The sequence below is a fragment of the Canis lupus genome, chromosome 24, assembly GCF_011100685.1.
Source record: "Canis lupus familiaris isolate Mischka breed German Shepherd chromosome 24, alternate assembly UU_Cfam_GSD_1.0, whole genome shotgun sequence".
Classification (NCBI taxonomy): Eukaryota; Metazoa; Chordata; class Mammalia; order Carnivora; family Canidae; genus Canis; species Canis lupus.
The window spans coordinates 3,736,544-3,761,170 of record NC_049245.1 but is presented as its reverse complement, the minus strand read 5'-3'; the positions used below and the strand labels follow the sequence as shown (position 1 = coordinate 3,761,170).

At 45.4% G+C, this 24,627-nt stretch overlaps 1 protein-coding gene across 8 annotated transcripts in view; it reads left to right on the top strand.

Annotated features, from left to right (window-relative positions):
* Window positions 1-24,627, top strand: part of RIN2 (Ras and Rab interactor 2) — a 218,767-nt gene that overhangs the window by 188,021 nt on the left and 6,119 nt on the right. For 7 of the 8 annotated variants that reach the window (XM_038571454.1, XM_038571459.1, XM_038571458.1 and 4 more), the window contains 4 exons: window positions 188-279; window positions 3,521-4,693; window positions 17,816-18,121; window positions 19,946-20,077. In XM_038571454.1, coding sequence (XP_038427382.1) covers window positions 188-279; window positions 3,521-4,693; window positions 17,816-18,121; window positions 19,946-20,077 — 1,703 coding nt within the window. The remainder of the gene's footprint in view (window positions 1-187; window positions 280-3,520; window positions 4,694-17,815; window positions 18,122-19,945; window positions 20,078-24,627) is intronic. The other variant, XM_038571456.1, reaches the window with a different exon arrangement.

The following is a 24,627-nucleotide window of genomic DNA, read 5'->3' as shown; positions in this document are numbered from 1 at the left end:
TGTGTTACCACAGGCAAGAATAGTAACCCTGTGGTCTTGTCCCCAGTAAAGACAGATTCGGTCAGGCATGATGTAGTGTCTCCTTGGGACATTTCAGTTTAAGCTAAAACATCCCTAGGGTGGAAATGCAAACCAGAGATAGAAACAAGACACATAATTACAAATATTCTCTTTTTTGAAAAATCAGGGACGTTCTGCCGTTTACCTTGAAGTTGCCTTATGCCATTTCAACAGCCAAGACTGAGGCTCAGCTTGAAGAACTAGCCCAGCTGGGACTAAGTAAGTGGGTGCCCCCCGGCCCAGGTCTTTCTTGAAATGAATCTATGGGGCATAGTCCGTGTCAGGCTGGCTGGTGATACATTGTTCCATTGAAAAATCATCCCCATCTCCATTGGGAAGCTTGGCCTGCAGGCCCATGAGCTCCCTGATTCACACCTGTCCAGAGTCTTTTTTCTAAGCCAAACATTGATGACACTCAGAGGAAAACACCTTGTTTGCCCCGGTAACCCCCACATCTCCCCAGCATCTCCACCTACCCTAAAAGTCCAAGTCCTAATGGAACATAAACTTTGTCATGGGTCGTGTCTTTCCTTCCTGTGGTGTCTTACTGGGGAAAAGCAGTGCTTGGCAGAAAGGGAAAGCACACAGTACACCTCACGTGCGAGTTTTGTTCTGGAAGAACACATGGGCATTGACAGCACTTCTGTGCTCTAAGGAATTTGACCGTGCAGGCATCTAGCAGAACATCTGCCTCACTTCCTCTCTTGCTGTTCAATTTCAGTCCTGGTGTTCTGGGCCACATCCTTTATCCTGCCATGCATCCTTGCTCTGGCCAACTGGGCACTCGCTACCCCCTCCGGCCCCTTTGTCACCACCTCTAAACACAATATTGTGTTTCTGGACAGTGACTGACAATGGATCAGGACATACAGTTCACCCAATTTCACTTCCTTATCCCATTGCCATGTGGAATTTGTGTGGGTTTAACTTTTGAAAACAAACAAACAAGCAAGCAAACAAACAAAAAAGCTTTCCCTCGAAATTGGAAGGAGCAATTCTCTTAAGATTTTTAGGGCTTCAGTCTTCCAAAAGATTAACAATCAGGGCATAGTATTTGAATGGAAATGTGAGATTCTGAAATGCAAGTACAAGACCTCCTAGGACCTGTGAGAAGCCTGGAGGTAGATTCAGACTCCCTTCTCAAACTTAGATTGCTGCAAGAAAGTTTCCACATGTGTCTGAGGCCTGTCTGACAGGCAGTTAGGTAGTGGGATTGGGAAACCGATTCCTGGTAAAAATACCATGATAGGATAAATGTCCCTTCTGAAAAGTTACGCCATCTCTTGCAATGAATGGAGTTTCAGATGCCTTAGGAGAGAGCTTAAGACGTTTCCCGAATTTAAATGACTATAATCATAGCCTCTTGAGGACCTGCACCAGGTGACCTCGATCCACATAACACCTGGTTCTGTGGTCAGCGTGCAGTGCCTACTTTATGCCAGGGCTGAAGCACCGGAGTATCATGGTCAGCGCTTGTGTCCTGCAAAGATAAACGCAAAAATGCCTTGTTCTGGTGGCCACGGACCAAAAGCAAATGAGGTCTAATTAATATAAACTCAGTTTGTAATTGTCAGTGTACATATTATTCATTTTGTGAAGAGGCAGCCCTTTTGATAATGCTGAACTTCATTTATCTGTCCTTCCGACCAATGTTTCTGGAGGATCTGCCATGGGGCAGGCTCCCCATCGAGGGCTCAGAGGTTAATAGTGCCCGTCCCTCCCTTCCCCCACCACCCAGGTCTATAGTCCATATGGGAGAAACACTTACATGGGAGCTAAATGTACTGAGCGTATAAAGTCTAGTAGTGGTGGCAGTAGAAGCCTAAGAAGGATCCACAGGTGGTGGGAGCCATTCCACCAAAACATACACTGGGGGTTAGAAATGCATATAAGGCGAGGCAATGTGTGATTTCAAATTTTCTAGTAGCCCCCTAAAGAAAATTAAAAAGACAAGTGAAATTAATTTTTATGATTTATTTTATTGAATGTAATACGGCTGAAATATTTCAACATAGAAGCCATATTTTTTAAGTATTAATGCAATAAAAGCAATACTATAAAAACATTCATGAGATATTTTACATTCTTTTTTGTCATACTAAGTGTTTGAATCCAGTACATAATTATCCTCACAGGGCCTGTCTCAACAGGCATTAAATTTTCATCAGAAACACATGGTCTGTATTTAAGATTTCACTAAATTTACGGTTGAAAACTACATTCACCGACCCTAGTTCCAAAACTACTTAAAAGTTAGTCAGTAATCAAATTGCACATCTGTTTTAAAATTTAATTGATTGACACGAAGTGAAATTTAAAATCGAACGCCTCTGACACAATCGCTGGATTTCAAGCACTCAGTGGCTCTTGGGTGTTGGATGGCACAGAGCCAGAGAGAAGGAAAGGAAGGGCAAGAGGAAGCAGCTGACATGATGACAATATCAGGCATATTTACAACACAGAGAGGACAGGACAAGGTCTCCCAATGCTAGTCTCCCCACTGTCCCCCATGGTCAGCCATTCTGGGCCCATAGGAAAGAAACACATTTTAGGCAAACACAACAAGGCAAAGCTGTAGAGAAAGAGAATAGAGCTGTTCCAAATGGAAATCACAACAGAGACATTTACCACCATCACTGTCTCCCACGATTTGTGTGGAAACCCGAGTCCCGTATGTAGGTGACATAGGGCATTGCTGCGGTAAGCCATGTGCACTGCTCCAAAGAGTGTTGAGTGCATGTAGCCAAAGTCAGGAGGCCTAGAATTTAGGGAGTGTGGGCAACTAACCACTAAGATAAATGGTTGAACTTGCACTTAGCGTTTGCATAGGTTGGCTGTCCTTTTTTTCTGCTGATGGGTTCCATCAGTGTATTTTTCCTCCTTTTGGGGTTTTAATGCTGAATGTGTAAAACCCTAAGCAGATTGTGTAACATCCCCCAGGCCCAGCTGCTGGTCCTGCCCACTAAAGGGGGAACTTGCCAGGTCCTCTGTGGAGTGCATCTCCAGGAAAAGTGGATTGGAAAGGATGGTTTGCTTTGCAAGGAGGCTCAGATTTTGTACAGCGAGTCGGGGAGCCGCATGGCCTTTTCCAGGCTTCTCCAGTAACGATTCTAGTCCTTTCTTTCCTCACCTGTGCAAAGCCTGGGCTGGCTTTGTCTGTTGGCCAAGCCTTTTCTCCAGGGCTTTGAAGGTGAAAAGCCCCTGGAACCTTCCTGTGAGCCCACAGCTGGGCCTGGCAGCATTTCCACCCTTTCCAGTAAGGGAGTGCAGTCAAAGAAAAAAAAAAAAAAAAAGAAAAAGGAAACACACACACACACACACACAAAGACAACACCCAAGCGTGGCGCCTCCCCCTCCAAAGACATGTGTTGTCATGCAAGTGTGCTTTTTTTAATTTGTGAAGGAATGGCCCTGAGAGTACTGTATTTACATTCTTGTGTTCACTGATAATGACTTTCAGATTTTTGGAGCTCTCCAGCTGACAACAAACCCCCAAACCCTCCACCTCCCCATAGGCCTCCCTCCTCAGACGGTGTCTGTCCTGCCTCGCGTCAGCTTTGCCTTATAAATGGAGTGCATTCTATAAAAACCAGGACGCCTTCGGAGCTGGAGTGCAGCCAGACCAACGGAGCCCTGTGTTTTATTAATCCTCTTTTCTTGAAAGTGCACAGCCAGGACCTCAGTGGGGGCCCGAAGCGGCCCTGCACAAGGACTCCCAACGCGAATGGCACCGAGAGGCCGCGGTCCCCCCCACCCAGGCCCCCGCCACCCGCTATTAATAGTCTGCACACAAGCCCTCAGCTGTCCAGGGCTGAAACCCCGGCGAGCATGCCAGAAACAGTCAACCATAACAAACATGGGAACGTAGCTCTGCTTGGAACGAAACCAGCCCCCATCCCTCCACCCCGGCTGAAGAAGCAGGCTTTTTTTCTGGACGCGGAAGGCAGCGCGAAGACCTTGACCGGAGGCCGGCCTCGCCCGGGCCAGGAGCGCCCTGAGCCCCAGGAGCCCCAGGCGCCCCAGGAGCCCGAGCCCGAGCCGGGGCCCGGCACAGCTGGCCGGCCAGGTAGGGCCCCGCCTGCCGAGGCCCCGGGGGATTGCACAAGGGCCGCTGGCCCTGAATCACGGCCCCCGTGGCATGGAGGCGGCCAGAGGCTGAGCGACATGAGCCTTTCCACTTCCTCCTCCGACTCGCTGGAGTTCGACCGCAGCATGCCCCTGTTCGGCTACGAGGCGGACACCAACAGCAGCCTGGAGGACTGCGAGGAGGAGAGCGACCAGGAGACCCTGGCCCCCCCGATCAAGTCCAAGAAGAAGAGGAACGGCTCCTTCGTGCTGCCCAAGCTGGTCAAGTCGCAGCTGCGCAAGATGAGCGGGGTGTTCAGCTCTTTCCTGACCCCCGAGAAGCGCATGGTCCGCAGGATCGCCGAGCTGTCTCGGGACAAGTGCACGTACTTCGGCTGCCTGGTGCAGGACTATGTGAGCTTTCTGCAGGAGAACAAGGAGTGCCACGTGTCCAGCACGGACATGCTGCAGACCATCCGGCAGTTCATGACGCAGGTGAAGAACTATTTGTCTCAGAGCTCGGAGCTGGACCCCCCCATCGAGTCGCTGATCCCCGAAGACCAAATTGGTAAGTCCCCACTTTGCCTTTTTTGTTCTCTTGAGACACAAAAAGCCCCAATAACCTCGTAGGACAGTACACCCTATTGGAGTTCCCTTGGATGAAGTCCTCTCTGGACTTCTAAACAACAGCATTGTCCCTGCCCTCCACCGTTCCCTGTGGCACCCGGGGTCCTGAAAGCAGCCCTCACCTTACGCACCTGCCTCTCCGGCTGCAACCCAGGCTTGCAAGTGTTTGAGGGAGCCACTGATGGGAACTGGCAGGATGGTTCTGTTCTGGGATAGAATTTGCCTTCTGAGGGTCCGATTCCCCACCTGATTTGGTGCTGGGTGTGTGACACAGCGGGGGAGCGTTTCCTGAAAGTGCATCCCTGGCAGGCAGTGTACGCAAACAGAAAGGTGTCTGTGCTGTCTTCTGATAGGGTCTTTCTTCTGCTTTGTTTGGGAAGTGTGCTTTTCACTGAGGTATAGCGTATGTTCAGAAGAGTGCAGGCATCACAGCTGTGCAGCTGGATGAGCTTCCATAGTGACCACAACTGTGTGACAAGTTAGAGCACAGTAAGCACAACAGACCCACATCTGGAAGCCCCCTGAGACTACCACCCTGTCACCCTTCTACCAAAAGGGTAACTGCCCTTCTGGCTTCTGATGCCGCAGAATTCCTGAAGCAACACGGTTTGGGAGTAAGGAAAAAAAGGGGGAAAAAAAGGAAAAGACAAGTTTATTTTGTAATCTTTCAAATAAGTAACATATTTGGTGGTCACGTGAAAGGTGTTTTCTCTGAAATCAAGGGGAAATATTTTCTTTGTAACCTCATTGAAGGGCTGAATTGCTAATAGTTACTTTGGCCAAGGAATATTTGAATTTGGCAAGGCATCTTTTTTTTCCAGGACAAGAGGGTTGCAAGGAATTTTTTTTTTTTTTTTTTTTTTTTTTTTTTTAAATTTTAGAAGGTTGACTCTAAAAGGTTCATTTCAGAGACCTCATTCACTGGGCAGCCACAGCCAAAAGAGCTACCCAATATTTCCAGGCAGTTCACAAAGCTAAACCCAGATTTCTTTCTGATTGGGTCTGTTTGTTGAAAGTAGTAAACAGTAGGTGGTAGAGAGTGGTCTCTCTGTCCCTCTCTCCCTTCCTTTCTCTCTTTCTCTCTGTCTCTTTCTCCTTTAAGTAAGTTTCAGCAGCTCTTTGATTTTCTCACAAAGGAATCAAAGCCTTGTTTGTTTTCTCGCGGTTTGAGCCTGGTTGACGGGGCGGGGTGAGGGCTGGGTGTTGCTGAGGAGAGAGGCTGGAAGGAATGCGCCCTGGTCTGTGCTTGGAACTGACAAAGGTTTCTGGGGAGCAGAGTAGCCACGGAGGCCATCCTGTCCCCTGTCCCAGCAGAGCCCGCCCCTCAGGGGACAGCAGCTCACATGCCTTATTGACAGGGACCCTGAACCAGTGGAAGAAGCTCCCTTGAGGGAGCCCGTGGGGGGAGCCAGGCGGGTGCTGATGTCAGCACCGAGCTATGTGGCCACAGCGCCAACCAGCCCACAGAGACCAGGCTCCTGAGGCAGCAAGGGCCTTCCCTTCCTTCCTGCGACAGTAAGCGCCAGAGTGCTGTTCCCGGGACGCTCTTCTGCCAGATTCTTTTGAAGGGAAGCTCAGATACGGTGCTTGCTCTCAGAGCTCAAGGCCTCGTTTTCTCCAAAAACAAACATACGCTTTGCTGCTTTGGAAGGATGCAGCTTTTAATTTAAAATCTAAGGGCAATGACAAGGAGGGACGTTGACACATATGGAGCCTCTAATAGGAGCCGGGGTTCACCAGCGAGGACCCAGTAGGCGCAGCATGTGGGAGAGGAGGCTCACCCTTTGTTGAGACAGCTCAGACTAAATTTTTGCATGGAGATGTGGGTGTGGCCAACTAGGCATTGCCTCCCTTTTTTATTGCCTTGTTTGTTTTGGTTTTTAAACTTCCGCATTAAAGCGGGCACCTCCATGCCTCCAGTGAAAGCATCTTTCTGTGTTGAAGGTATGGTGAGTGTGCTGGCCTTTTGAAATTAAGAAGGTGGAGCAGCCTGGCTGGCTCAGCCGTTTAGCGCCGCCTCCAGCCCAGGGCCTGATCCTGGAGACCTGGGATCGAGTCCCACGTCGGGCTCCCTGCATGGAGCCTGCTTTTCCATCTGCCTATGTCTCTACCTCCCTCTCTCTCTGTGTGTCTCTCATAAATAAATAAATAAAATTTTTTTTTAAATGAGTTTTTTTTTAAGGTTTTTTATTTATTTATTCATAGACACAGAGAGAGAAAGGCAGAGACACAGGCAGAGGGAGAAGCAGGCTCCATGCAGGGAGCCTGACGTGGGACTCAATCCCGGGTCTCCAGGATCACGCCCCAGGCTGTAGGCGGCGCCAAACCGCTGCGCCACCAGGGCTGCCCAATAAAATCTTTTTTTAAAAAAAAAAAAGGAAATTAAGAAGGTGAACCAGAGCAGAGGTCAACCCGAGAAACTCAACACTTGGCCAAATGGAGAGAAAGAGGTGACCCTAATGATCAGAAAGGTGATCCCCTTCAATGTGTAAGTCACTCAATTAGGACTCCGACAAAAAAACTGGACTTAGTCTAATTGGCTGTTTTACCTGTTCATAAGTGAAGTGCTCGCTAGTTTATTGTAGACTTGTTCATATAGTCACTCCTTTGAGCCTCATAACCGACACAAGGTTGGTTACATTTATGTAGATATTGTTCATATTTTGAAAATTCAAGAACAGAGGCCATGATATAAAAACTGACTTGTAGAGGGTTTCACGGCTGATACATAGGGGAGCTTGGATTCAACCCAGATCTTTTCTCAGTTGTTTGCTCATGCCCACCATTTCTTACTTCCTGGAGGAAGTAATTAACTTTTAATGTATTCACTCCAAATGGATTCACTTTGAATGCCATCTCCGGAATACCAAGACTCAAGTTCGTTTGGAACAGGTGTCTGCTAATGCTCCTACAGCCTTTCAAGAATGCCAGTCTAGTCCTGTCCTCCTCTCCCACAACTTCTGAAGGTAATAGCTCTGCAAAAGGAGGTGAGAGTTTACATTTAAAGCCTGCATATACAGAATGTCCATCCTGAAATCATGGCAAATGGAGGAAGCATTTCACTGGCTTAACCCATGTAGAATTAGAGCTGTCGTTCATATGTGAAAAACGACCTTATGAATGTATTGTGTATATATTTAGTATATGGAGGTGGTGCTCATTTGTCTTCTTCAGTGATCTAGAGGAGAGCCAATGAAAACACCAAGCAGCTCCTACTCACTGCCACTTCATCCATGTACTCTTGTCACAACCCATTAGATCAGCACTTTCTAGGTGAGTATAAAATGATAAATAGCCAACCTCAGAAATAAAAAACTACCATTCTAAGTGGTTGTGTCCTAGTATGGAGAATTTACATTCTGTTGAGACTACTTTTTAAAGCATTGTCACCCAAAAGCCCTGCCATTTATTCAATTTATATTGAATAAATATTAGTTAACTGACATCAGCTTCACTTTCCTGGTTGGGGAATGAAGCCAGTGGGGATGAGACATGGTGAGTTCCCGGGTAACTCAGCTCCCTGTTCATTCCAGGACCACATATTGTTTCCCTTCTTGACTGCTCTCCACTCATCCCCTTCCCCCACACCCCACAAAGTGGTACATGAAAAGACAAACAGATGGTTTCACAAAACTGTACACACTTTCAGGTCCTACTCAAAAGTCTCAGGATCAGTAACTTCATCGACAGTGAGGTATACTCATTACTGGTGTGTCCCACCCTATAAAGTAGAGACCAGGTGTGACATTATTCATTATTTCATCATGAGTTCCTCACTGGTAAGCTTACACATCATCCCAGACTTGCTCCAGTCCTTTTCAACCAATAGGACAGATTAGTTCAAGATTTCTGATCATAAAATCTCTGCTCAGTAGAATTGGTTTCATTTTTGAGGTTAGTATTTTGATTTTATTCAAGCAAAAGAATCTTTATTTCTGATCTGATGTTAATCTTGGGAAATCCCTCTGTTTTCAAGTTTGTTTCAAGAAAAACAAAATTTCTCCAACTCCAAAAATCTTGGTAATCCCAAATTTTCTATTTCATTCAAACTGTCCCCCACGGACTATCAACAATAAAAAGAGCCAAGTGTTTGTATTCCTAAAAGCCAAGAGCAAAAAACAAAACAAAACAAAACAAAAAGCAACCAATAGTGTTCTGCTTTAATTGCTATATACTAACACATCTGAAGAACATTTTAATTATTTAAAGAAAAAGTATCTTTAAGCTCAATTCATATTCATGTGATTTTTTTTATACCGAAACAATAATGAAAAGTGGTTAGACAGCAGAGAGTGTAACATGAATGAGAAGGGGGTTTTAAAGTGATCCCCTAGGAGTTAAACAATTACAGCTACTTTGCTTCATAAAGCTGCCTCAAGTTTCAATATCTAGTGAGTGTGACTTGCTTTTTCATTTTTAGTTCACCATTTGGTTCAAGCCCTTGAATTATTATCTGCTCTTTCTTAGATTAAAGGTCATTCTGAGAGATGTGACCAGAACAGCATGTTAGTGCCAAGTGGAGATTAGAACCTTGAATCTGACTTTTGATCTAGACCATGTGACCATAACACCTGCAAGGAAGGAATGTCCTGGTACAGTTAGCAAAGGGCAGAAAGGAGAAAGATTGTCCTCTTGCAAGATAAAAATGCCTACATTAGTTTTGAAAATTAATTTAAATAGAAGACCCCAGGAAGCACCTCTTTTTTCCTATGGGACATCATTTCTTGTACAGTTTTTACTTTAGGGCATCAAAAATTGGGTTAATTGTGTCAACTAAAAGAAAGGTCACCTTGGAGTTAAGGATCTGTGTTAGGAGTCCCTGACTCCATGATACTCTGTGCAAGGAAATGGGTAGCTCAGAAATTCAGAGTAAGAGAGCCCTTGTTAACGAGGTGAGGACTGAGATGGCATCATAAAATAAGGCTCATAGAGATGTCTGCACTAGAGTGTTTTCTGAGTATATCCTGAGAATCTTCCATCTCAAGAGAGAGGTCAGCCCCGACCCCAGGCAGGAAACATCACCAGGCAAAAGAGGAATCTCACAGCAGTTGAGAGCGTGAGCAAGGGGACACTTGAAAGGCTGTGCTAATTGAAATGGAGGCATCAGAACCTTTAAGAGTTGGACGCGTCTTCTGCTACTCCACTCTCGCCAACAGAATGGCCCCGATGGGCTGTCTTACCAATAGATGGAGCCCTCACCATCCAGGGACACCCCAGGCTCGCCTTGCTCCCCCGGTCTGTCTATAGGCCAGGGCAGGAGCACCCCTCACCTGACCTCTAGGGACAGTGTCCACTTTGGAGACTCTCCCTTACTGGCCAGACTTGGAGGCTTCTTTTAGAAACCAGAAGTCATAGCCTGCTCCCTCTGTCAGATTCAAGAGTATGTGTTAAATGCATACTGTGTTTTTAATAGAAGCAAGTGAAAGCCCCCATAATCCCTCACGGGTGTGTGGTTCTTGATGGTTTATGGAGCAACTTGATGCATTGAATCCCCTTAAATCCCCTTAATGCCTTGGGGGGGGGGTCCCATTATCCTCATTTTTAGAGATGAGGAAACAAAAGCTTAGCGAGGTCACGCCAGGGTACAAATGGGACTGAACCAAATCATGTAGCAGGCTTTTCACTTTTCACACCACCCAGGGCAGCTCCACTGCCTTTCGAGGCTGTTTATGAGGAGGGAGGAAGAGTGTGCTGGGGAGGTCACCATAGCAGAGGGGACCTGCTCTCCAGAGGCTTATCATTGATGTTGTTACCCTGAATTTAACAACTTTAAATGCTGGCCCTTCCCTCCACCCCCTCCATTCTCTGTTCTGCAGGAGCAATACACTAAGCACTGCCCACAACCGAGGGGTGAGGCTAGAATTCAGCCTCACCTCCCCGAGGCCAGAGGAGCTACATAAATTATTTAAAATTTTTCTGTAAGGAAGATTAGATGCTTCTCCAGTGCTTTGAGGTTTTTAAAAATATATTAATTTATTTGAGAGAGAGAGACAAGGAGTAGAGGAAGATGGAGAGGGAGAGAGAATCTCCAGCAGACTCCCTGCTGTGCATGAAGCCCGATGTGGGGCTTGATCCCAGGACCCCGAGATCATGACCCGAGCCCAAACCAGGAGTCAGACGCTTAACCTCCTGAGTCACCCAGGTGCCCCCTCCACTGCTTTGGTTTTTACTGTCCTTTTGCTAGAAGGTCCTGAAATCAGGCCAACAGATTCCATACATGAACAATGACATGAACATAACCTATACTTTCCATAACTCCTTTTCTTGAAGCACACCAAAATGAACAAAAAAGTAAATGAGTCACCACTCACCACTGATACCCAGCGCTTGGTATCTTTATTTTGGGTGGGATTTTCCTTGAAATGAGAAAGCACCCTTGGTTATTTGTGGGCCAAAGCTTGCATTACTTACAAAACTTAGAGTAAAACTCAGGTTACAGGACATCCCTGCAGGGTGATAGGAAGCTGTGCCGGGATGGAGCCGACTGCCCCACAGCTGGGGGATGGCTTCATTGCCAGAGTCCCGCCTCCTGTATTCTGCAGAGGTAAGGAGAAGAAACACAATTTTCATGTAGGGACATTCCAGAAGGGTTTTCAGTTCAACTCAAAAGTCACTTTCGGAGCACCTGCTACCTGTAGGCCTCCAGCCGGGGACTGCAGCTGGCTCACGTGACTGCCCCCAAGTCTGGTGCTCAGAGCAGAGAGGTCTAATTTGCTCTATGCCACTGCAGAGGCCTCAGAGAACACCAAGAACCCAGGGAGCAGGGAGGAGGCAGACAGGCAAGGCTGCAGGGGAATCTATGTTGGGAAAGGCAAGGAGCCCACCAGCCGCAGGGAAGAGCATGTGGAAAGGTGCAGAGGTACAGCTGGGCTGCAACACTGTTGCCTTCAGTGAGAATGTGGGCTGCTTCTTCAGGAGGATATGGAGCAAAGAAGGAAAGGCAAAGGAGGGCTGCACCCCCAGAAGCTGAGTCTTCAGGGTGGTAGAAAGCATTTTAGAAAAATCACTCCAGGTAAAGATTGAACTCTTTAAAGATCTCTGTAGCCCAGGTACCAACCAATTGAATCAGATGCCAGCCATAAACACCTGCAGGCCAGTGCAACAAACCAGGAGGCCAGGGGCATAGAGTAGACAGACACAGCAGCACAGCAGTGTGACCCGGCCTTCCCAATGAGTAGATCAAAAACTGTCAGCAATGAACCGAATCCACCCTTCATCTCTCACACTTGCTCATCCGAAATGGGGCTGGGGGCTCTCCAACTCTAACTTCCTCTGAGAGACACACCACTGCCCAAGGTGCTCAGCTCGTCTGTGAGTCTAAGCTGTTAGACAGGGGACAGAGTGAGACTGTGACAAAACAGGCAAGCTCAGGGCGGGCAGGGGAGCCAGACTGCACATCTTCCGCCTTTGTATGTCTCTGGGGGTGTAAAGGGCTGAGGAAGAGTAAGAGGGCATGAGAGAAAGAACAATGTACAGAAAGCCAGGCAGCTTTTCAATTAATTCATCAGTGCTTTCAGTTCCCATTTCAAACCGAGTAAACCACAGTTAACACAGAAGAAAACAAAACCAAACAGACCTGAATCATTAAAAAACCTGGAATCGGGATCCCTGGGTGGCACAGCGGTTTAGCGCCTGCCTTTGGCCCAGGGTGCGATCCTGGAGACCTGGGATCGAATCCCACATCGGGCTCCCGGTGCATGGAGCCTGCTTCTCCCTCTGCCTATGTCTCCGCCTCTCTCTCTCTCTCTCTGTGACTATCATAAATAAATAAAAATTAAAAAAAAAAAAAAAAAAAAAAAAAAAAAACCTGGAATCCCAATCCCAAGATATACACCTTGCATTCAAAAATAACAGGAAGCCAGTGATTCTTGCCATTTACAAGGCGACAGATTCATACGAAGTGCTCACCATGTGGGATCTCACCCTTCCCACCAACAATCCCACTGGGGAGCTGTAAGTGATCCCATTTTATAGATGAGGAAGCTGAGGCTTGGAAAGGTCATCTTCTTACCTCAAGGCTACAGAGTAGAAAAGGGCTCATTTGTTCTTCACATGGAACCTGAGAGCCACTTGAACACCAGGTGGTCCACTTTTTAGGAGTAGTGTGTACAGAGGATTAGCAAAGTTCTCTTGTGGCTGCCTGGGTGTCACATCCCAGCTTGACTAAGACAGAACAGATAAATTTCTCGGCTGAAGGGCAGAAGTGTGTGGTGGTTCAGAGTACATGCTCAGGTGAGACTGTTGGGTTTGCCCAGTCCCAGTTCTGCTGATGATGAGCTGTGTGTGTTTGGTCATGTGTCCTAACATCTCTGTGCCTCCATTTCTTCACATGTAACATGAACTAGACACTGTTGTGCCTGCCTCCCTGACACCCACTTACCTATTCAATTGCCAACTGCCAGGGCCTAAGACATCTTGCCTGACACTTTCTCACGCCACCAGAACTCTTGTCCCAGGCAGGTGAAACAGCTGGGAGATTAATGCCCCCTTCACTCCCACGGAGCCTGAAGGGAGCAGGTGTATAAATACCCCAGCTGCCTCCCCTCTGGTGGGACAGCCCTGAGGCACGCTTCTACACTGTGTCTTGGACCTCCCTCAGGGTAAGCTGGGTAAGCTCCGGCTGCCGCCAATACTAACTGGCTTAATAAAGCATGTGGCATTGGCTGCCTGTGTCCCATCTCACTCCCCTCACGTGCTAACAGCGCTTCCCAGGATCACCTCCCAAATGAACCACTCACACTTGAGTCCTCTTCTCAAGGTTGGCTTCTGGAGAACCCAAGCTGAAACAAATAGGGATTATGTACTCGTTTCAGCTGAAGGGTTGTTTAAATCCTAAATCTGTGTAAAGTATGTAATAGTGCTAGGAAGCTGAATGAACACCGGCAATGTCAGTAATAATCCTGAATCCAATTAAGCACCCAAAGGAAGATGGGTTAGCACAAAAAGAAAATACTGAACTTGTTTCACTGTGCTGGTACAAGGGAGGCCCATGGTGCCACCTGACTTGTTGGCAGCAGCCACCGGCTTGCAGTTCGTCTCCACCACCCACCCTGGGAGCCATTTGACTTCTAAGCCGCGTGTGCATCTTGACTTCTAAGCTGCGCGTGCATCTGCACAGCGAGGGCTAACATACAGTGGGGGCCCACCAGTGCCATCCCCTTGCAGAACTGCAGGGGCGGAGCCCGATACATTGTAGCAATTACACATGTGCAACTTCACAATGTGAAATCTCAAACATGAGCTGCAATTTATCTTTCCTATTAGAAAAAATAAATACCCAGAATGTCAGAACTCAAACCAAGAGGCCATGGGACCTCCTCTTTCATCTTTGTCAACTAACATTTGAACATTAGGTCGTTTAGATTCTGGGTACTGTTAGAATCTCCTGGAGAATGTCGATTATGATTCTGGTTTGGTCTGGCAATCATCAAGGGTCCTGGTTCTGTCTCGCCTTCCTTTGGGCAGTGAGTCAGATGGCAGTTCAGAAGTTCGAGGCAATGACAGAGGTGAAGCGACTTGGCCGAAGCCACTTAGGAAGATAGAGCCCGGCTGGCTGCCAGGCCCCCTGTCGCCCGGTTCTTTGTGAGGCCTGCCTTCTGGGCACTTCACCTTAACCTTCCCGCCTGGCCGCAGTGGGGAAGCAGAAAGAACTCACACCAAACTGACGCATGAGCCGATCCTGTGACGGTTCCCTGTCGGAACTCTGACCTTCTCTTGCGATCCGCTGATCAGCTGATCCTCAGAGCGAAGCCACAGAGACAGAGCGTCGGTCTCCCCTTCCCAGCCGGGGAGGGACGGCTTCACAGCGCTGGCGGGCGGCCCGGAGGGCTTCCTGGAGATGACAGCGCCGGGTCTCCTCAAGGCAGGGAGCAGCGACGCCTCTGGCCATGCTTTTTACCGTCGGAAACAATTGATAGGATCTATATGAATATTTTCAGAAAATGTGCTTCCAGTTTTGGTCATTCAGCTAACAGGGCAGGAGTAAGGAGTAAAGTCCTGGAAAAGAATGTAAAGAGACCAGTCTTATTTCTAAATTATGACCTTTAAAAAGTATACTTTAAAGAAAAAAACCATCTAACACTGGTCTTTTTTTTTTTTTTTTCTATTTTGAATTTTAAGAGTGGATCTGGCAGTGGATCGCAGGTTTTAACTGTCCTATCAAAAGATTTCCACAGCATCATTCCTGGGGGTGGGAGTCTGTGGCACAAAGACCAGTGTCCCTTCCCTGGTGTCAAAGATGAGTTGCATGAGGGTCCCCAGGAGCAGCACAGAACCTTATGTAGATGATTCAGGTTAGTGCTCTGGCTCTGAGGTGACCAGGCTCTCCTTGAAGTTAAAATTTGCCCTTGGGGGTCAAGGTGAAAACCTCAAGCTGATCTCCAGTTGTTTTCGGCTTTATACATGATTACTGTAGCTTGCATTTATAAAATGTGCAAATCTTAACTGCTCAGCCTGGCAGATGTTCACGAATGAGCACATACATGTAGCCCCCACCCAGATCCAGATACAGAACATCTCCATCTCCCCAGAAGGGTCCTCCCACAGCCTCATTTATTCCTAGGGGTTACTGCCATCCTGACTTCTGTCATCATAGATTCAATTGTGCCTGCTTTTGAATTTTATATAAATGAAATGCTAAAGGAGATACTCCTTTATGTCAGGCTTCTTTCACACAGTGTTCCATCTGTGAGATTCATCCAGCTGTATCTGGAGAAGCAGTGTGCTGTTTTTCATGGAATAAATCTTCCATTGTCTGAATTCCATTCTACGAAGATATCCTTGTCTCCATTCCATTGAGATGGGCCTTTGGATGGTTTCCAGTTTGGGGCTATCATGAATCATGCCGCTATATCCATGTTCATGTACAGTCCTAATTAATGATGAGCGTGACTTCTACCCACCCCCCTTTGGTGACCTCATTCTAACAGGGTAGTGGTCACTTAACATGAATGGTGCTTGTGTAACCTTGAGATAGAGTGTAAAAACCGGCAAATGTTTATAAAGCAACCTGAACTTGAGAATTAAGAGGTGATTTACTTTGGAAAGCAATGTGATTGTTTAAAATACTTGGGCAGCCTCAAGCAAGCCATTAGATATCTCCAAATCTCTGCTTCCTCAGTTGTAAAACAATAGTATTGTGCAAAAATAAAAGAGTTGTAAGAATTAGATGAGCTAATAAAGTAAAGCACATAGAGCCTACCCCAGCTGAATGCTCAGGTGTCAATTGCTATTACTGGCTTTTCAATGTAATGATCACTTAGGGTAAAGTCAAAAATGCTAAAACATCACACAGGTTTATTAACACAACAGAACCGTGTAGACCAAGTAGTTCGTTTCAATGCCAGATATCAAATGAAAATGTTGTTCTGTTTTTCTTCTTCCTCCATAACCTCTTTTTCTTCAACCTTGACTTCTGTAGTTATAGAAAGCTCTAAATTTAAGCAGCGTTCTCCTGGATAGAGGTGGAGGGGAAGGAAAAAACCAAAATTGGGCTGGAGAAGCAAATCATTGTCAGCATTAACTTTGACATGAGTGTTAACTCTCGGTTATGGGAAAATCATTTTTGGTGTTTGTGCATCTGGCTTAGATTTCTCTTTGTTCCCGACCTTCTAATAATAGGTGGTAATTTGGATGCAATGTGATCTGATCCAGGGTCAGGAATTCCCAAGGCCAGAGAGATAATTCAACTATTTCCACGTTTATAAGGAAGTAGATCGATGGGCTTCTAAAAGGGAATCACATTAAAGTCTCAGAGATGAGGTCTGGCTACCCAGGTAGCTCTGATGAGGACATGCAAACATTTGAGATTGGAAAGCTGATGTTGAAAAAGCAGAGAGATTGTTATTAAGTCTTCTTGGGTCTGGATCTCCAGATTTTATGGTCACATTACTGTCGGCCAAGAAAGCTACTTCATTGGGCAACCATTCAAAGAAAGAAGGAAAAATAATGCCTTCCACACCTACAGGTATTTCCAAACTCTGACCAGAAACGCATTTCAAAATTTTTTAAATTTTTATTTTGAAATCATTTCAGACATACAGAAAAGTTGCAATCGTGTCTACCCTTTACCCCGATTCCCTGAATGTTAGTCCTTTGTCATGTTTCACTCTTCTCCTTTCTGTTTGCTTACACACACACACACACACACACACACACACATACACCTGCACAGGCTTGGGCACACACACACACACATACACCCTTCTTTTTTTTTTAACTATTGCAGACATTGTGTCCCTTTAGCTCTAAACAAAAACAGAGACATCTTGTTACAAATTAACAGATAAAGTGTTCACACTAGTACTTAACTGCAGACTTCATTCAAATCTCATCCAATGTCCTACTGATGCTCTTTATAGCAAACAAAATAAAGAATTTTGGGTCCAGACTTCAATCTAAGATAACATGTGTATTTAGGCGAATTTATCTTCTCTGGAAATATTTGAAGAAATCTTGACTCTTCCCAATTAGCAAATCTTCCCTTTAACATATTTGGGACACCTGCGTGGCTCAGTGGTTAAGCATCTGTCTTCAGCTCAGGCCGTGAGCCTGGGGTCCTGGGATCAAGTCCTGCATCAGGCTCCCCACAGGAAGCCTGCTTCTCCCTCTGCCTATGTCTCTGCCTCTAACTCTCTCTCTCTCTCTGTCTCTTGTGAATAAACAAAATCTTTTAAAAAGTAAAATAAAATAAGATATTTACTTACCTGTCAACTGGATGATCAGTGGAGGGACTGGGTCAAAAGAATGCCTTTTAGAATATTCACCTGTGCGCATGGGCCAGGGGGTATAAAAGTAGTTAAAACAAATCTATTTCATTGTATTGACTGCAAAAGGAACTGTAAGAATTTATTAGGGAAGACTCATTTTCCTTGGCTTTACCGAAAAATGTGTTGGAGTGTGAGGAGCGTGGGGCTGCTAGGTTTTGCCGGTTGGGCGGGTGTGAAGTTATAACCTGTCTGCCCTGTAGCCAGTACAGAATTGCAGCTGTCTATTCTGAGAAAGCAGACCTCGGGTTTCTTCTTCCTTCAGACAAGGGTCACAGTAGCTGCATTTTCTTTGACAGATGTGGTGCTGGAAAAAGCCATGCACAAGTGCATCTTAAAGCCCCTGAAGGGGCACGTGGAGGCCATGCTGAGGGACTTCCACATGGCCGACGGCTCGTGGAAACAGCTCAAGGAGAACCTGCAGCTTGTGCGGCAGAGGAACCCCCAGGAGCTGGGGGTCTTCGCCCCAACTCCTGACTTTGTGGACGTGGAGAAAATCAAAGTCAAGTTCATGACCATGCAGAAGATGTATTCACCGGAAAAGAAAGTCATGCTGCTGCTGAGGGTCTGCAAGCTTATTTATACTGTCATGGAGAACAACTCAGGTGAGATTACCCAAAGTCCAAGCTCCTTGCACGTCCTACGGGGGCCAGGGACGTGGCTGGTGACATGGCTGGTGACACATCAGGCTTTTCGATTCCGGATTTCTCTTTGTTTCAATCTCTTGGTTTCACCAAGCAGCTCACAAAAATACAAGTGTTAACACTAGTATCTGGCAAATCTGTCACTTGTAACAAGTTGGTAACACCAAGAAAAGTAAGCAATTGAGGCAATAAGATTCTTTTATGATACAAGTTGATGAAAGATTTAGTTCAGGGCAGTAGATACAGATTCAGTCTCTGGAGACTGAATTCATATCCTCCCTCTGTGAATGAATTCATTACCTCTGGGGCTTTGGCAACCTTGATCTACTTCTAAACTGAAGTTTCTACACCTGTTGTTGAAACTGACCCTGTCCTTTATAAGATGGGGATTAGATGAGGCAATGCAGGCATAGCCCCAAGCATGATGGAAATATCAGCAGTTATTACTACATTCTGGCCAGTGATGGTTTGTGTAGATGATCTAGGTCCAGCATGTGTCAAACAGAGCATTCAGTAATGATGTGGCTTCATTACAACTATGTCATTGGTTCTCCCATTTTTGCTACAAGCTGAAGCAATGTAATTGAATTCGCAAAAGAATCACATGGTTCAAAAGTAAGTCCTCGTATTTCCTCAGTTCTGCTTCTTATGAAACCCACGAGTGACTGTGATCCGTAGCTAGTGATTGGGGCCCGTGTAGGTTTCAGTGAGCCTTTGATCAACTTTTCCTCATGGAGAAGCAACAGAATACACAGGCTGATTAACCTCCACTTGGGTAGACAGGAATGTGTGTGCACTTTGCACGCTGTTGGGCAAAGACATTAAAATGTGAGCTCTTGAGCTGGTCATGACAGTGTATGAACATCACCTCTGAAATTTGCAAACATATTTCACATACAAGAAGTATATTTTCTGTAGTTCAGACAAGCATTGGCATAATTCTAAAATGGTGTCTGCATAGGATTATGTTCTTCTGATGCACAGTTTTTCAACCTTAGCACTAATGACATTTAAAATGGATAATTCTCTGTTGTGGGGGCTGCTTCCTGTTTGGAGTTTATTGGCATCCTGGATGTCATTTGCACCCCACCCTCTAGTCATGACAGTGAAAAATGTCTCCAGACAATGCCAAATTCCCCTGGGCGGGGTGGCACAGTCACCCCAAACTAAAAACTCACTTATGTAATGAAAAGTAGCAATAAGGCCAAAAAAATTTTTGTCATATATTAATCATATGTAATCTATTCGACATATACTGAATTTGCACATTTAAATAAATTAACTGTGTGCTCACATTAACACAGAGCAAAGTTTTTTCCTGGTCTGAGCATGTTGATGATTAATTTCCACAGAAACCAGAAGGGAAAAAAAGAAAAAAAAAGAAAGAAAGCAGTAGGGAACACATTAGAATTCACAAAGGACTAAGGTAATAAGTGGATACTTAGTAAATGCTTTATGATATTACTTGCTGAAAGTTAAACTCTTTGCAAGTACTCTGTTCTGTTGTATAACCTGATGCATATCATGAAAGCATGGAGAAAATCTTTCATGTATTCATTGACTCATAGACATTTCATTCTGAAATTGTAGTTTGGGTCGGTCTCTGACATGAGCAGCCCAGAGGGTCACAGGCTGCTTAGGATTCCAGAAACACCCACCTCTGTTTATGAATAGCACATTTCCCCAGATGACTCCTAGCTATCTAATAAAAGCAGTATGCGGGGGATATAAAAGAAAGAAGTGTTGGTAAAAATATTCCCATCTTCCCCTTTCTTCTGATCCCAGGGAGGATGTATGGAGCTGATGATTTTTTACCAGTCCTGACCTACGTCATAGCTCAGTGTGACATGTTGGAACTGGACACTGAAATTGAGTACATGATGGAGCTCTTAGACCCATCACTCTTACACGGAGAAGGTAACAATCACTTGATGACATGGGAGGAATTGGGGTACCTTTTTTTGGTTTTGTTTTCATCTTGTTTTCCTTTTTTTTCCTCAAAGATTTTATTTATTTCAGAGAGAGCATGAGTGGGGGCAGGGGCAGAGGGAGAGGGAGAAGGAGAAGCAGACTCCCCACTGAGCAGGAAACCTGGTGTGGGGCTCCATCCCAGGACCCTGGGATCATGACCTGAGCCAAGGGCAGATGCTTAACCAACTGAGCCACCCAGGTGCCCCTCACTTTTTTTTCTTGAAGTGAAATTGACATAGCATCAAATTGGCTATTTTAAAGTGAACGATTCAATGGCATTTAGTACCTTCACAGTTTTGTGCTGTCCACCACCTCTCTTTTACCCCAAATAAATAAGAGATTTTCATCACCCCAAGATAAAACCCCATGCCCATTCAACAGTCATGTGAGTGCCTTTTTGACATTATAAGGGTTAACCATATTTTTTATTTCTTTTTCGATTTAAAAGAATGTGCTTTTTTTCTAGTTATAAAAGCGATACATATTCATTGTAGAAAATATGGAAAAGTCAGAAAACCACAAAAATAGAACCCACCCATAAATATACTTTACCTAGAATGGTTAATTGCGATAAAAAATACCATTCAATAGAAAAAATGTGTATTTTAAAAAAGAAATGGTTTCCTTAAGAAGGGAGGTATAAACTTTTGTTAGAGAATATTTTCACTACCAGATGAACATTCTGCTGTTCAACCAGTGAAACGGACGAAGGCTGGCCTTTTGTTTTCATCTGTTTAAAAAATGTTGTTTTCAAGATGAAAACAGCATTGATTTTCTTTCTATTTAAATAATTGCATCTGCTCACTGTTAAAATAAAACTGCAGTGGAGTACAATCTGAGCAGTTTGCTTTCAACTTACCTTGTCATTTCAGTCTCCTTGTATCTGCCTGACCCTGACATGTCTTAGCAGAAATTCCTTCTCCTTATACATCGGTTAGGTATTTTATCCTGGAAATAATTGGGATGTTCGCCATTGTGTTGCCCAGCCTTGAAAAGCAGAAATAACTGGGGCTCTTACGTGAGCTGTCCTTTTAAAGGAGAACGAATCAGGGTCTTTGCATTGTGAATCCTGTTAATCCATTTTCATGAGCCCAGATGGACCCTAAGTGGTGCATAGAACTGGTTTCTTTCTTTTTTTTTTTTTCTTTCTTTTTTTTTTTTTTTTTTTCCTTTCTCTGCTGAGTTTTAGCCTGGCCTTGAGTAAAAAGATCCATGTGCTGATAGGCTTCTACAGGGAATGCATCACACTGGTATTTTCCCTGGAGGGAGACTGAAGTATATTGTCACCCCTAGAATGTGTCCCTTAGTCCCCTAAGTCCTCAGTGCTTGGCTTTTTTTTTTTTTTCAGAGGGTCTGTCCTCCCTGGAGACCCCGGAGGTACGACGTATACCCTTCCCACCCCTTGAGGGATAGCGCTGACTCAGGATTAGTGATGAATATTTTTTCATCCTCTCCCTCCAGCCTGAAGAGATATCAATGAACCTCTTTGATCCCTTTACCCCCTCCCCCATCTACCCCTCCCTCAGTAATATTCACCACCCTGGAACCAGACATTCCATGATGACCCACCAAGATCCTGCCTGGAGCTTCCCGGCCTGCTTTGCCTTGGCATTTAAAAGGAGAGGGGAAAGCTTGTGGTTTTGTCCAACGACTAATAGAAGCATAGTTTGTCTCCATGCCCTGCTTTACGTTCTTCTATTGTTGTTCTTTTTTTTTTAAGATTTTATTTATTTATTCATGAGAGACACACAGAGAGAGAGAGGCAGAGACACAGGCAGAGGGAGAAGCAGGCCCCATGCAGGGAGCCCGATGTGGGGCCATATCACACATCCCCGGACCACACCGTGAGCCCAAGGACGCTCAACTGCTGAGCCACCCAGGCGTCCCTCCTTTCTTCTATTGTATTTTTATTACTATTTCATATGCATCTGAGCGTTGGCTCATGTTTTGAGCCCTAATCATGCTTAATTCTAGAAATGAGTACATCAAACTCCTGGAGCTTTGGGGAACGGGCATGTCAGTTTACTGAGAAAGTGACCATTCTGTTGCTGACAATGTATGTTTCGGGCAAACACATGCTTACGTCCTGCTTACGTGTACTTGTTTTATTTTCTTCTGTTTTGTTTTTCACAGCAACTGGAAATTATTTAATGTATTTCATTTTAGCCTGTCTTTATATAATAAAGAGTTGATCAGTTTGTAAATATGTGATTTAAACCATGGTTGACTTACAAATGTCACTGCAATTTTTTAGAAAACATAGTCCCTGATATATGTTAAACACCTACTCAGAAAGCCCGGGTGAGCCAGTGGGCATGTGCTTTGTGTAAAGATGGAAGAAGCAGGGCAATCCATCATTTCTTTCAGGTGGACAATTTACTGTCCTAATAAGGAAGGGAGCACAATGGAAATACACCTGAACTGTTTTATTGCAGTAATTTTTCATATCTGAAATTGTATTATTTAATATTTTGAATAAGATTTTAAAAATAAATGGCAAAGATATTAAAAAAAAAAAAAAGGACGCCAAAGGGACGGAGACAGCCACTTCCTGCCACCGTTCCCAGCGACCCCCCAGAGTGAGGCACTGCCCTGGGCACCGTTTTGGTGACAGATGGGCAGGTGGCTGTCCTCACCTCCAGGAATCACGTATGAAAGAAAGACAAGGACCCAGAGAGGGAACGTAGGGGGCAGCCGGTGAGCTTGCGTTTCAACTAGAGCCTGCCTCCACTTCACTGTGTCGCTCCTTGGCTTCTTGCCTCGGGACAACTGGCGGGCGGACAGGTTGGCGGCGGTTACAGACCGGGCCCGACCGTCAGGGATCTGCAGCTGCGTAGGCCAGGCCGGGAGGAAGACGTGCGTTACCAGCCCAGTCCTCTGCGGCCTGCCCGAAGCCCTCTTTGCTTTTCGGGGCAGCAGCCCACATCTCTTTTCTGCTGTTTAAGCAGCTAGTTTCATTTACAGAAAAGGCGTCATAAAATCCCTCTTCAGTGCACGGCTCTTGTGGCAGGGTTAGAGTTTTGCTGAAATGTAACCCTTCCTCTAATTGCATCCACATGTTTCAAAGTGTGGTCAACTTTGGGCTTCCAGAATTTTAAGCTTTCTCCTTAATGCCCGGAACAGATCAGAGCTATGGAGTCTGAAATTTGACTTCCAGAGGGAACACCCTCCCTCCCAAACTTGACTGCACTTGGTCCCTTCAAGTCCCAGTTCCAATACTAATACCTCCACGCAGCCTTTCTTGAACACTGACGTCCCTGTTGATTGGAAAACCTCTGGAAAACCTCTCTGTAGCATTTAAATTCTGCCCATTGAATTTCACACTCAGCCATGTGCTGATTTGTTCATGGGGCAAATATTTAGTAAAAATCAGCTATTAATACAGAATTCTGTACTAACGTGTGGGAGGTTCCATAAGGAACTTGCATCCCCATGGTTGGGCCATTAGGCTATGCAGGTGACTCTGAGCAGGTATCCCATTGTATGCATGGGACCTGTATTGCCCAGAGTGGGCTAGATGATGCTATGATAAATCATAACTCCCTCATATCTCTGTCAGTGACCTGAAAACCACAAAGGTGTGTTCCTTTCTAAGTTGCATGTCCGATGCAGTTTGCAGAGGGCTGTGCTCATTTCTCAGATGGTGGATCAGTTGCCACCTCAAAAATTTTTTTAAGATTTTTATTTATTTATTCATGAGAGACATAGAGAGAGAGAGGCAGAGACAGAGGTAGAGGGAGAAGCAGGCTTCCTGCAGGAAGTCCGATGCAGGACTCGATCCCAGGACCTCAGGATCACGTCCTGAGCCAAAGACAGACGCTCAACCACTGAGCCACCCAGGTGCCTACCACCTCAAATGTTCTCATTTGTTGACCAGAGAGAAAATTCTTCAGAGTTTTACATTAGCAGCTAAATACTTTGGCCAGTAACAAAACTCATTTAACCACAACTAACTTCGAATCCTGCATGAGTAAACCCACTATACCGGTTTTCTTTAATAAATTCATAAACTTCTGTAAAGCAGGGACTCAGATTCTGTTTCTTACAGACCTACCCCCTGCTCTATACCAAATTTGGGCTCACAATAGAAATTCAGTAGATATTTTGACAAAAGTGTCTCTCAAGTTAAAATATGCTGAGCCCGGGCCCCTGGGTGGTTCAATGGTTGAGCATCTGCCTTTGACTCAAGTTGTGATCCCAGGGCCCTGGGATCAAGTCCTGCATCGGAGCCTGCTTCTCCTTCTGCCTATGTCTCTGTGTGTCTCTCATGAATAAATAAATAAATCTTAAAAATAATAATAATAAAATATGCTGAGCCCAATTAGGGAATTTTTAATAAACATTGGGGGCGCCCCCTCGTGGTCCACTAGCGTGGCATTTACAAGTTCCACCAAAGGCATCTAATTATAGTTTAGGACAAAGTTCTGAACCCACTTACAGGCATCTTATGGTGTTGCAAGTCTTTTAATACTCGCTAAACATAAGAAATCATTCGT